We start from the raw sequence: 13,930 nt of genomic DNA, 5'->3' as shown, positions 1-13,930 counted from the left end.
TTCAATCTGTCAAACTACCACTGGCATGGAAGTAAAAGCTATATAATGGACAGGTAAGTATTTAAAAAATACAGTAAATCTTAATCTTAAATTAAGTAGGCAGTCCCCAGTTAACGGCAGGGCTCTGTTCCCGGCCGAGCAACAATAACCAAAAATCGTCGTTAACCGGAACATCACAATAATTATGGTAATAAATGGCGTTTATGACGGCATAAGCTCCAATAAACCATTTAATGGCACTGATAAACTACTCACCAACACTGATAAACTGCTTACCAACGCCAATAAACCACTTACTAACGCCAATAAACCACTTTACCGGCACCGAAAATCTGGTTAACATCGCTAGCCAAGCGCCATTAACCGATGCCGCCGGTAAGCGGGGACTGCCTGCACTTATATTTTCTTTTTGTTTCAATCTGTCAGACTACTGCTGGCACAGAAGTAAAAGCTACATAATGGAGAGATAAGGTTCATTTCAAAAACATAAGATTGAGGAGGGTCCACTACACAATTTCAACATAAACAAACCCTGAAACCCAGTCAATCTAAGCACAGTCTCTCAGATAGCTTAGATAAATAAAAACATCAAAGGAGAAGGCATCATCCAAGTGGTCTTCCAAAAGTAAATAATTTTCAATTCAATGCCCCAGTGAAACTGAAAAGCTCTGAGAGCTTGTAATGAGCAGTTAAAATTCTTGATTCATAACCATTACCCAAGTATTACGTCTCCAAGAAACCAAACTAGGTCATATGGAATGTAATCCTGGATTAAAGTATGATATATAACTCCACTACCAACTGTAAAGCAAGAAGGGGGAGGGGGGAGTGACAATGATCACTAAGTCATTACAGCACTCTACCTCTTAATATTAATCTTCATTTTGGACAAATACATAACAATATATTCCATATACCTTCCTCCTGACTTGGACTTCGCTTATACTGACATTCGGAACTTGATAGATGCTTACTACTCCCTACTTATTCCTTATGGGGAGGACAATCAGTGGATGCTAAAGAATAAAGAATTGGACAATGACCTTTCATAATAAATATACAAATATCTACTCAGCTATTGACTTAATTATTTGCTTATATGAAAATTATATTAATTATGACTGGTTAGTAAAGAAATATCTTAATGGGACTAACCATTTCCCAGTTCACATAAACCCCATGGAAAATGCTTCTATAGAATCCTATCCTAAATGGTAGGTAAATGAAGCAGACTGGAAAAACTGAGTGAAAGAGCCTGTACTGAGAGATCTATAGACTTTTAGCATCCATATATAGGCGTGTAAATTTCTTCATAAAAACCACCATAGATAGTACAAATGCCTCTTTTCCAAAAACAACAGGCAACCTTCTTGACCTGCAGTTCCCTAGTGGAACAAATCTTTTGGCATTATGAGAAGTCACAAGAAAATGCTATAAAAATTTAAAAACAGTATTTCTGCACAATTAAAACTGATATATAAACAAGCTATGGCCAAACAAAACAGATTTTTCAAAAAAAATCATAGAGAATCATAGCTTTATTTCATAAATGGCATAAGTAAAAAAATACTGTACCATCCAAAATAGTTTGGAAGACAATAAAAAAAACTTAAAGCTAATTCATTCTTAGGTCTGTGGTGCACCTGAAAGTGCGTGATTCAAGACAGTTTTTAACAAAATCTTCTAAACCTTCCCAAATCAGGCTTCTCAAAGAGCTAAACAATAACAACATTAAAACTCAGAAGATCTTTGAAACTAAATATCCATTTATCCCTTCAGGGTTTATTCCAGAATCCAGAGGCAACCAATCAGAAAAATAAAAAGTAATTTTTTAAAACATGAGGATATTCATAAAAATTAAAAGAAAGCTTACAATGATTAATCAAAATCACAACATGGAGTAGATTGCATGGCACCATGGGAAGGGGAGTCATATGTTGATCAACTACCAGACTTTCTCCATTTTTTAACAGCTGAAGTGATAGCAATCTTTGGTTTGGAACTTGTGGCCAAGAAAAAATTTAAATCCCCTCTTATTTACAGTGATTCAGTATGTGCCCTGGAGCACTGAAGAACTTAGCCCTTCTCACCCATCAATCCAAAAAGCTCAGGAGTGCTCTTTAACCTCTTTCTTAGGCATAAACCCATTCTGTTTTAATAGATTCCTGCTCATACAGCAATACTGAACCAGGAATTGAATTAGCTATCAAGAAGGTTAAACATGCCACAAGATACAAATATTTGATCGGACAGGCAGCACCCTGTATTACGAAGTTATTAAAACTTATGTGCTTGATAAATGGCAACAGATCATCCATATCATCCACCAATAGAAAATATGCAAACATTTGAGAAGAGACTGGTTTCAGATCTGGCTCTAAGCCTAACAGAAAGTTTGAGGTTAATCTGACCTACCTTAGAGTTGGGCATACTTAATTGACCCATAATTTTATTGTGGTAGGCACCAGTTCCACAGAGTCCTAACTTTAGATACTTGTACTTCATGTTTTATTTTCTGGATCTCTTTATCCTGCTATCCAACCATACCAACTCCCTCTTTTCACTGTCTTAAGCATTGAATGTGCATAAGTGTACAGGTATTTGGCTTAACAGCCTACATTTCATAAAATCCCAAATCAAATCTTCCACTCTAGCTATCCTATTTCTTGAATTTTACTTTGCACCAATTTTTAGTTATCATTTAAGATCAAATGTTTTCGGCCAGCCCTGAGAGGCCTTAGGTGTGACTCAGTTGTCTCAGTAATCTTAGAAATAAATAAATAAGGAGGTAATGAAGCAATTAGAGGTGAAAAGAGATGGTCTATTACATGTCCACAATGTTTACCTGGAAAAATAAAAATCATAAAAATCAGTTGCGTAAACATTTATTTACCAGGTCTTGTATAACATAAATGAGTAAATTGTGAAATTCTTAGCTGAATCATAATTCAGGCATTACAATGCTGTCAATACATTTACTTATAAGCTTGCATGATATCATGTTCTGTGGTGGTGATTAGTTACATGGAATTTTTTGGAACTTCAGCAAAATGAATGAAGTCAAAAGTGTAAGTCACCTAATTAACCATTTGAAATGTAAAACAATGTCTATTTGTGTTATTGATATCAAATTCATTTTGAAAAAAAAAAACCAAATCAATGACAATCAGAAGGCAACAAACCATCTCCTGTTGCTTATACATCTTGTGTGGTGATGTTTCTTCTGCTGAATGAAACAACAATGGTCCAGTGCTGAAACTTTAATGTCCACAGCAATGAACATACCATAATTAAAATGGAATGACAGTCTTCAATACTGAAATTAATCTTAATGGGGTGTATAAAAACAAAACATGATTTTAAAAATGGTAACCATTTACAATGAGGTAAGTTTGTGAAAATCTAAAAGTTGTATAAAGATAAAAACCAATAAAATATACAGAAAAAATCTGATAAATATCAAATTATTTACATTGTACATGTGGGATGAATTAACAAATGTATCATCCCACATTTTTACACTTAAAGTAATATCTAAAATCTTTTAAGTCTGTCCAAATATTGTGATACCTAAAATCTTTCATGAATGCTTTTGTTTAATGCTGTACAATTAAAACATTTGCAGTTCACATTCTAGAGGACTGCTGCTCTATATGAGGATATCATTATTAAACTAGTGCACCCTTCCTTCATAAATGACAATAATACACAAGAGGGTTGCAATGGCACAATGGCAAATCCTAACCTCTGGAATTTTACATATTGTCCAGAGCTACAACCAAATTATGTTACATTCATTTTGGACCTTCTATAGGGGTCAGTGGTGAGAGGCCAGAACTGGACAACAGGGAGTTAAAACGAGGAGTCTACTTGCCTAGAATATCTTTGTTACACAGAAAACAAATTTTGTGTATATACTTGTATATATACACACATGGACTTTGATTTATCAGGTCGTCAAATTTCTAGGATCTCATAGTGCAGGACTTCAAGATTTGTTCTTCAATTTTGGTGAGAGAGAGAGAGATCTGGGATGAGGCTAGAGAGTTTAAATTATTTTAAGAGACCAAAGAAAACAGGGTCAACAGGCCAAAATATATACCAATGGGGACTCAAGGGAAACTGCAAAGAATCTTTGGTACCACTACCATATCATTACATATCAAATCACTATGAAAACACCTGAGATAAACTGCATTTTTCCTAGATATATAAAACATCAACTTTTATATAGTATTCCCAGTGCAAGCTGGAAATGGCAATTGCAGCTTGGTAACAAGTGAGTGGCCCATTCACCTGCTGGTAACTGGTAACCTATTACATTTTCCTTAGGCAAACATGGAATATGCAAGGTTGTTCGAGATGGAATCACAATAAACTATACCTATGAAAAATAACAAATTTTAAAGTAATTTGTAATTTTCATAGATATACTAGCCAGAGTCTTTTAAATAGGAGTATTCCTTTGCATGAGCTGGATCAGTCATTGCTTTTGCAAGAACTGGATTGGTCATTAAACCTGGTAACAAAGTAGTTAAGTGATGGAGATGAGCAGAGACTAGGGGAATACCCCTCACTCACCTTCCACCACCACTCACTTTCCCTTCAGCTAAACAGGATGGTTGTGGTGGGTTTAAAGTATGTAAAAGACACTGGTCTGGACACCTAGTAAAAATACAAATTACTTTTAAAATCTGCTACAGGAGGGAGTCATAATCCTCCGGGATCTAAATCCTGAGAGAGAGAGAGAGAGAGAGAGAGAGACTGTTATAGCTTCTCATGAGTACAAATGATATCCCTCGAAAAGGAAAGATCTACTCCTAGTAGCAAACCCTGGTTGAAGGTTGACCAAGCTTTTCCAAAAACCCAGGAGAGAAAGAAGCTTTACAACAAAGGTACGTGAACAAAACACCACTAACTGCTGAAAAAAGCGCTGACCAGATACCTCGTCTCCACGTCAATAATTGAAGATGATTCTAGTCTTGTAGACAGCTGCTCAAGGAATGGAAGTATCTGAGAACTCCAATGGTGAGCAAGGAAAGAACCCTCTCACCAGAAGAGAGGCTGGAAAACATACAGGCATGAAGTGCCAGAGCTTTCAACACCTGATGATATAAGACATGAGCAGCTGAATCTAAGGTTAACAAGAGAGGAATACCACTTAGGACCTCGAACCACAGAGCTAGCAAGTCCGGAAATTACTTTGCATTGGCACATGGGGAGTCCAAGATTTTCCAGGGGCACAGGAGAAAGCAACCTGCTGCTGACATGCTAAAAAGCTGAAATGACCATAAAGACATAATCATTATTATTATAAGGTTCAAAGTTGGCTTCCAGGAAAGAACCTTTTCTCTAAGCTTAAACCAAAGTAAGCATGGAGAAGAACAAGCCCCAGAGCTACCAGTTGTGCCAAATGGTAGCTAGGTGTAAGCTCAAAGCCTGGACTCTTCAGGCAACTTCTCCGCCCTACAGGGGATTAAGGACCAATGTCCCTGTGACCTGTCTTCAACTGTAGAACTGGTCTCAAAAGGATGTAATTTTCAGGTCTAAAGAGAGACTCACCACCCTGAGCAATGCCCAGAAGTGCCTCCTACCCCTCACTGGATGCATTTGACCACGAAAGCATCCCAGGGGAAACTGGCTGGCATTCCAATATACAGTTCTTGCTGTCCTGTCATAGTTTCAGTCAACTGAAGACACAAACTCATGAGACTACGTTGTCAGAGGAGGTGAGGTTCTTCTCAGAACCCGGCTCTACATGGAACTAAAGACCCCACCAACTTCTAGTGCCAATCTTTAGCACCACATACCGCCACTAAGGCTTAGGTCCCATTGCCAGCTGCACATAAGGGAAGGAAAACGGACAGGAAAAATGTAAGGGTTGACGGGGACTCAAAAGAGACCAACACTCTCTTATGAATAGCAGCTACAGGAAAAGAATGCCGCCTTTGCATTCCCTCTTCTCTTCTTCCCCCATCACTTTTCCGACAACGGATGAGTGATTAAAGTGAGACAAAACCCCCAACTGGAGAAGTCTGGGAAATTTCATGGGAAAACGAAGTTGAACCTCTACTGTCCCAAAGAGGAGAAGGTCACCTGAACATGAAAGTTCAACTGCCGTTCCCTATAGGACCAAGATTCTACCAGACACCGCCTGGCAGAAACAGTTGCCATTAGTCAATTGCACCAATCTTGCTACAGCCTCTACTTCACCCTAAAAAGATTAAAGTAGACCACAGAACCAGATTGATCCTCAATGCCAGGACTGACTTAGTGTCAAAATTTTGCACAGGGACTCAAGATGCCACTGAATCTCATCCCCCGACATGCAACAACGGCTCAAAAAAAGTTGCCTGGTGGGCTGGGTTGTTAGCAAAGGCTAACCCCAGACAACAGCATTTTGAAAATAGTATTCTCCTTTGGATAATCCATTGCTTTGGCTGTTACACTACGAGAGAGAAAGAGAGACTCAAGTTTACTTGTGGTATCGGTTGTAACTGACTGCGATAAAGCCCTTTCAATGAGTCAAGGGCACATGTAGAGTCACTGCACTGGATTGGTCCTGAGTGGTTTGCCTGTACAGATACAGGTGAAAGTCAATGGTTCATAAGTCCACTAGTAAGTTATGACCAAGGCAACTAAGCTAGAGCCTAAGCTCTCTCAGTGGTTTGAAAGCTTACCGTGATGAGAAGAAGAAAACCTCGAGTCTAAGGGAATGGCACTCAGTGCCAGCACTGCCCAGGAAATCAATCACCATCTCCCCAACCCACCCTGAATTGAAAGGTACACAGAAAGAAACTTAATAAGCCTTCTTAAGTGGGGCAAACTTTCCCTTCAAACTCTCACTTGCTGCTAAGTCTGGGCAAAGGTGTGGTTCAAAAAAACGACATAGATGAAGATGATGAAGAGAAGGAGAACATCTCTGTCTCCCTCAACCTCTGTCAAAACTCATCTCATCTGCAGCAGTCAAATATCACAAAGACTAAGCCACAGAAATCAAAGGAATAAGGCTATCTATTTCCCATGAATGCAAAGGAGGGCTGTGACAGTAGGATTACCTTAATTAAGGCAACCCTACTGTCACAGAACCTCCAAGTAGCTAAATCTACCGTACCTGAAAGGTAAATATATTAGCAAGTATATAGAAGACTGACACAGCTGTTATGTAACTACCAGATGCTGTTACATATCTGATGAAAACAGTATATTCTTAGCGGCAAGAAAAACATGATTTAATTCCTTGCAAGGAGGATTATTTGACTGATGGGTTTGATATACAAGACACACACATAGTCAACAACCCAAAAAGGGAAAAGGAATACTCAAGTTTAATCAATAAAAGTGTGAAGAGCAAAAGTCAGGCAGAGAGTCATGAGAGATGTTTAGACTTGACGGCAGCCAGAAGCAAAATGGAGTGCAGACTGACAGGTGGGTGGGGTTTCCCCCGCTTGTCGGTAGTTGACTACCTTGTTAATAAGTTTGAATGGCCATTCCAGCTTGCATCGCAAGCTAAATCATATGTAAGGAACTTCAGGTTTGTATTTGTGTAGGAACAAATGTTATTTGTTCCTTGAGAAATACAAACAATTGCCCATTGTGTACGAGACTTACTCCATAAGTGGGAGGTCATCTTTCTCAAATGACTGCTGGTTGGAAACCAACCCAGCAATTTCGTGTTCCTGGTCGAGATAATGAAAATGGGACTACCCCTGTAACCACCTATTTGGTTTGACACATGGATGACATATAATGGGCCCTGAACCTATGCAAGCTTCTAGATTCTCATTCAAGTAAGGAAATCCTCAAAGACCTAAGTGCAACTCTTATAAGGGTTACACAAGTAGGATGGCAGCTTTATCTGTCTGATGCCAATGATAGGTTCAAAATAGTTCTAACAGCCCAATCCTTATTAAAAGGAAGGGCAAAGGGAGTCACATCTTATTCACTCAAGCTCTGAGACTGGTAGCCTGACTGAGTAGCCATTTGCATGCATGCAAAGTAAAATGTACTCTGTCTGGGCTACTAACCCACAGAGGAAGGAAGAAAAAAGGCAGAGAGGCCAGTCACTCTACCAACCCCAGACTTACACCCTTTGAATACCTTAGGTAAGATGTTCTGTCTGAAAGGAGCTGGGTCATTATACAACCTGTTGAGTAGCTACCACATGTCCAAGGTAACCTGTGTGTTACATCTCTCAGACAGAATAAGGCAAGGTGAACTGATGCTTCAGACAACTGCCCTCTAACTGTGCAATTTTGCCCAAACTGCATAATTTTCTACATACGGGAAGCAAATAAGTTCGTCTGATACATCACAAAACAGAAATAAAAAGGTGTTCCCATGCACCAACTTCTTGTGTTTGCTGGTACAAGCAAGAGGTGCAACACTCAGAAGAGGTTGGGTCCTACTTAGTAGAGAGGCCAGTCACTCTACCAACCCCAGACTTACACCCTTTGAATACCTTAGGTAAGATGTTCTGTCTGAAAGGAGCTGGGTCATTATACAACCTGTTGAGTAGCTACCACATGTCCAAGGTAACCTGTGTGTTACATCTCTCAGACAGAATAAGGCAAGGGTGAACTGATGCTTCAGACAACTGCCCTCTAACTTCGTGCAATTTTGCCCAAACTGCATAATTTTCTACATACGGGAAGCAAATAAGTTCGTCTGATACATCACAAAACAGAAATAAAAAGGTGTTCCCATGCACCAACTTCTTGTGTTTGCTGGTACAAGCAAGAGGTGCAACACTCAGAAGAGGTTGGGTCCTACTTAGTAGCATCTACTGTATCTCTCACATCAGGCATACAGTAGATGCCCCTCATCTGGACCACCAGTAAGGTCCCAGAGAGACAAAGCAAAAGCTCTGCTATCCCTTGTCAGAACTGACGAGTCTTTGGTTTCCATCACAAGCAAGCAGACCATCCTTGTTTCCATGAGCACTAAAGTGTAAAGATATCTGTCACTTGTGATGTGCATATGGAGATCAGAACACACCAAGCAAGAGGGTTCCCTGCTATCCAGCACGCTACTTTACCTTCTACCATGGGAAATGGCCCAGCAGCATTGACCATGGTGCCTTTGACATGGAGCAACAAAACATCTATCCTAGACCAGTTTGCCCGCTTTGCGGGAAACAAAGATTTGAGCCCGAAGCACGGAGGAATTTGTAAATGTGTTCATTGTCTTCCTGAAGTGTAAGGAGATCTCTTGTAAGAACTCCTGTATGACTTTGGGTGAACATCCTTCCCAGGCTCTGGCTGGCGATGGTGTTCAGATACAGTGTTCAGGCCTCCATAGGTAAAGCTGATACACGTCCCACTGAGCATGCTTGGTACTGCATAGCAACCTGTTCCTTCTTGGACAAGGGGTCTACCCCTGGCTTTTCCACCCTTGTTTTGTCTGAAACACACTGTGGTTGTGCCAGTGCTGCCCTTAAACTGTTAATCTGATCCAAGGCACCACAGGCAAGTAGAAACCACAATAATAGGCACAAATCCCTCACCTCCTGAGTGAACCATAAAGTACGCTCCATCAACAAGATAGGTTCAACACAAGGGGGTGATTACTGTCAAGAGAAAATTAAGCTCACAAATGCTCTTTGTTCCAAGTCTACTGAAGGGTTCTGTAAGAAGAAAAACCCTCATTCCCTAAAGCAAGGCTGATATTTTCCCCAAGACAAGCTGATACACCAATTGCCCAGGTGAGCTCTCCCTGAATGTGGTCATGTACAACTGAACCTAGCAGTGCCAACCACCAGAAAATTATTTGAGGTAGTTGTACCCACTCCAAACTCATGGTTCATATTCTGAAGACTTTTGTATCATCAGCTGAAACCAAACCAGGCGCAATGAGCACATCCACGTATGCTAACATGCAAGTACACAGTGACCTGAACAAAATGGGAATATCACAAATACAGAATGTGACTCACCACAAAACTATGAACTCTGCTGCAGGTACACAGCTCTGGGAATGTGTGTGGATACAGTGAGAGTTCTGAACAAATCAGGCACCACTTGACATTTCACACAAGAAACATTCTGATATTTGTGGGTGCCATACAAATGATAACCAGCCCAAACATCCTGACTGTAAGTGCATGGTTTGGCACCTCAAATACTTAAGAGCTAGAGGGAAGTGCCGACTCTGCCCATGAGCTTTGGGAGACGCACAGGATCACATGGCAGCAGGGCAACAGTCAATACTACCAGTACTGGACGAATAAGCCAAGACCCATGGATAACCCATACATGGATCAGAGTTCTAAGTCATAGTGTTCAGCAACATGCACATACCAAGTGAGAGGGAAGTGGTGACTATCTTGCAAGCTTCAGGAGAAGCACAGTTCTAGTATGCCTAAGTACATGATGGCAGCATAGTGATCAGTACACAATGGTACCAGCCAAATATGCAAAGCACTGGATAACTCTTTCATGGAGCAGACTTATAAGAGATGGTCAACCTTCCCAAACTACTGGAGGCCACAGGTAAATGAGCATGGCACTATCATATGAATGCAACTCAAAAGTCTGTGGCAAACCATTAGTAGACCAGGGAGCAACACAACTGTGTGCAAGCAGTGCATCTCTGCACCTGTGAGCACCGACAGTGAAGGCCTGTTGCATGTGAGGCCTATCTGCATGCACAGTCTGAAGACCGGACATACACCGAGTGAGAGGGTAGCACTGACTCTAACATTCATGCCCTGGAAGAAATACAGATGTATGAGTCACAGGCAGCCATTCTGTCTGAGAAGACAACTAGAAAACTAAGGGTATCAAACACAATGTCTCCATGAGCATGATCTAGAATGGTTTATATGCAGAGTGAGATGACAGCAAGGATTCCACCACACATGCTTTGGGAGAAGCATGAGGTGTGGAGGGTACTGTGCACCCTCTGTATGCATGCTCAAAGGACTGCAGCATATGTTCAGTACCACAGGTACTGGTCTGTATACCACAGGCCCCAGATAACCCATGCTAGGAAAGGAATTCCAAACTGTGGTCAACCGTCCTGTGAAGCTCCCTACATTCAGTGAAAACCAGAGTAGGGGCCACAGGAGAGTAGATATGGCACAACTCCGAGGTCTGTGATGGATCACTAGTAAACAAGAGTGCAACATAACTGTACAGTCAAATGTGAACCTGTCTGTATGTGCATGATCTGGGGACCAAATACACAATGAGTGAGAGGGTAGTACAGTCAGTCCCCGGTTATTGGTGATCCGGTTTTTTGGTTCTTGTCTAGCGACAAAAATCAGCGATTTTCGGCGCCAATATGCACCGATTTTCGCTTATCAGCGCTGATAATTGTGTATTGGTGCCGATACATACCTAACAGAGGTGCCAATAACCGAAACTCGCAGAAAAAGCACCGAAAATCGCTGATTTTCACTTATTGTCACGCCATCGGAACAGAACCTCTGCTGATAACCGGAGACTGCCTGTACTGACTCTACCATGCATATTTCAGAAGAAGCATGGGTGGAGAGCATTCCTTATGTCCGGGAAGCATAGGTCAACTCGGGCTACCAAGCTCATTCAGTGAAATCCATACCAGCCCTGCCTACAGTGAATGAAACACCTAGAGGTGGACAAATACCACTGCTTCCTCAAACATGGGAAAGTCTCTCACTTGAAATCCTACAGGACTTCTTGTCGGTGGTCTCCTAGGACTCTTTCTCTTCTTCTTCCTATGGGAAGAAAATGAAGAAGACAAAGATGATGAGGAGGAGTAGGAGGAGGAGGAGAAGGAAGGAAAGAACTTGTACTTCTTCTCCTCACCCCTAGCTCGTGTCTTACTCTCCTCTGCAGAAGCAAGAGCTGTGTTTGATACCACACGGATATCTACAACAGAAAGGACATACAGTATACTGGAAGCTCAAAGCACTGAGCTCCGAGGGAGTGTAGCAGCAACAGACTGTAGCAATTGACGAAGTAGCAATTGCCACAGGTAAGGGTAGGCATATCAATCACTTATCTTCTCACTTGTACCAACATCTCCCCCAAAAAAAGAGGTGTGTACATGGCAGGAGCAGGGAGAGTTCTCTACCAAAACCTTCCTGACAGCAGCAGATCCTGCTCCCAAAAAGAAGCAGTACAGTAATGGTGGGGATCCAACTAAATGGAGGGCAAGAAGGACCACATACAATTGCTCACACCTTTCACACTTCTCTTATGTATGATCTTTTTCCACGACAAAATAAGCATAATACTCAAAACAGAAGTTCCAACTCAGCAGTCAGCAGGAGGGCTGCAAAATGCCCTCTCAACAACAGCTAAAGAAAAGGTGCTTAGTGAGTTAGGGTATTTCACCACTCACATCCCTTAATTACCAGTTAATTACCCTCTCACCAAGTTCCAACGACTGATTCCACCTTGCTCTGGGGAAGATTTCTATATAAAAGAAAATGGTTTGTATTTCTGTAGGATAAAACATGTTTGTATCTTGTAATGATAAAAATCTTGTAATAAAATATTAATCTATTATGTTATCACCTTTTCCTTCTTCTTTTATAACTAAAGAGTGTAGTCTATCTTCCTCTGAATTCTTTGCTTGATCATCATGGCAGTGAAAAGTCCCTTCTTTTTTTAGTTGAACCTCATTTTGCTTGCAAGTTAGATTTTTTTCCTTACGCAAACATACATTCTCTTCTATCCTATCCTCTAAGTCCTGTGTAATATATACTTCCTTAATTTCTTTCATATACTGTTTACACTCCGTAGGGTCACTCTCATTTTCATCCTCATCATACAAACCTTCATCCTCACTTTCGGAGTACTCCTGCTCTTCACTGAATGGAATGTGATTACCAGAACTCCCACTTTCATCATTTGGATGGCCCTTATTCCTAATTGGATCTCCATGCTCATTTGATTTATAATTGTGTTTTTTCATATGTTTATAGTGTCCACTAAAACTCTGAAATTTTTTATCACACACAGTACAAATATATTTCTTTTCTTTTGTAGGAACAATTGCACGTCTTTGCAAAACACCATAATTACCTTCCTGTTCATGTATTTTCATGTGCTTATAATGTCCACTGAAACTCGAATACTTTTTGTTGCAATAGGTACACTCAAACTTTTTCTCGGGATTATGAACTCTTAAGTGACTGTGAAGATGACTATTACTAGAAAATTCTTTCTCACAGTAAGTGCACTTAAACACCTGAGCTTCACTGGAATGAACTTTCATGTGCTTTTCAAGATTACCATTTTGTGAAAATTTCTTGCCACAAAGAGTACAGGCAAAAGGTTTTTCTCCCGAATGTATCCTCATGTGAATTCTTAATACCCCACTATCAGTAAAACTTTTACAACAAGTAGGGCACTCGAAAGGCTTATCGTTAAAATGTCTCCTAAGATGTCGTGTGAGGTGACTGTCCTGAGCAAAACTTTGCTGGCAAAGGGGGCAAGTATGGGGTTTATCGCCAGTGTGAATGAGCATGTGCCGTCGCAAGTTATTAAGTGATCCAAAAGTTTTGCCACATTCAACACACACATGTGGTTTGCTCCCTAAATGAAATTTCCTCATGTGTTTCATCAAACTGTTATGGTACAAAAATCTCTGATCACACTCAACACAAACAAACTGCCTTTCAGCAGCCATTTCTTCTTCTGCAGGACTGTCACCAGAAAATGTAAAAACTTCAGTGGATTCTCTTTCTTCCATTTTCTTGACATGAAAAAGAAAAAAATCATTTCAGATTTTCTTTATGGATATACAGTACTCTGAATATCTTAATATGACTCATGATAATGTTTAATAATTACATAAAACAAGTGCACAAACAAGTACGGAAACACCTCAACTTATCAAGATGCTTGGGGCCTGGCTTTCTGATAAGTAAAACAAAGTGTTTTAAGTAACAAAGACCCATATTACAGCCTGTACTTGAAAATTTTCTAGATATATTACA

The 13,930-nt window shown here is 40.4% G+C and overlaps 1 protein-coding gene across 2 annotated transcripts in view; it reads right to left on the bottom strand.

Moving 5' to 3' along the window:
* Nucleotides 1–2,869: 2,869 nt before the first annotated feature.
* Nucleotides 2,870–13,930, bottom strand: part of LOC136838889 (gastrula zinc finger protein XlCGF57.1-like) — a 54,860-nt gene continuing 43,799 nt past the window's right edge. For both annotated transcript variants that reach the window (XM_067104581.1, XM_067104582.1), the window contains one exon: nucleotides 2,870–13,686. In XM_067104581.1, the coding sequence (XP_066960682.1) occupies nucleotides 12,484–13,686 (1,203 nt within the window). In that variant the 3' untranslated portion in view covers nucleotides 2,870–12,483. The remainder of the gene's footprint in view (nucleotides 13,687–13,930) is intronic.

The sequence above is a fragment of the Macrobrachium rosenbergii genome, chromosome 5 (genome assembly GCF_040412425.1).
Source record: "Macrobrachium rosenbergii isolate ZJJX-2024 chromosome 5, ASM4041242v1, whole genome shotgun sequence".
Lineage (NCBI taxonomy): Eukaryota > Metazoa > Arthropoda > Malacostraca > Decapoda > Palaemonidae > Macrobrachium > Macrobrachium rosenbergii.
The sequence above is the reverse complement of the archived record's forward strand: the minus strand, read 5'-3'. Positions and strand labels throughout refer to the sequence as shown.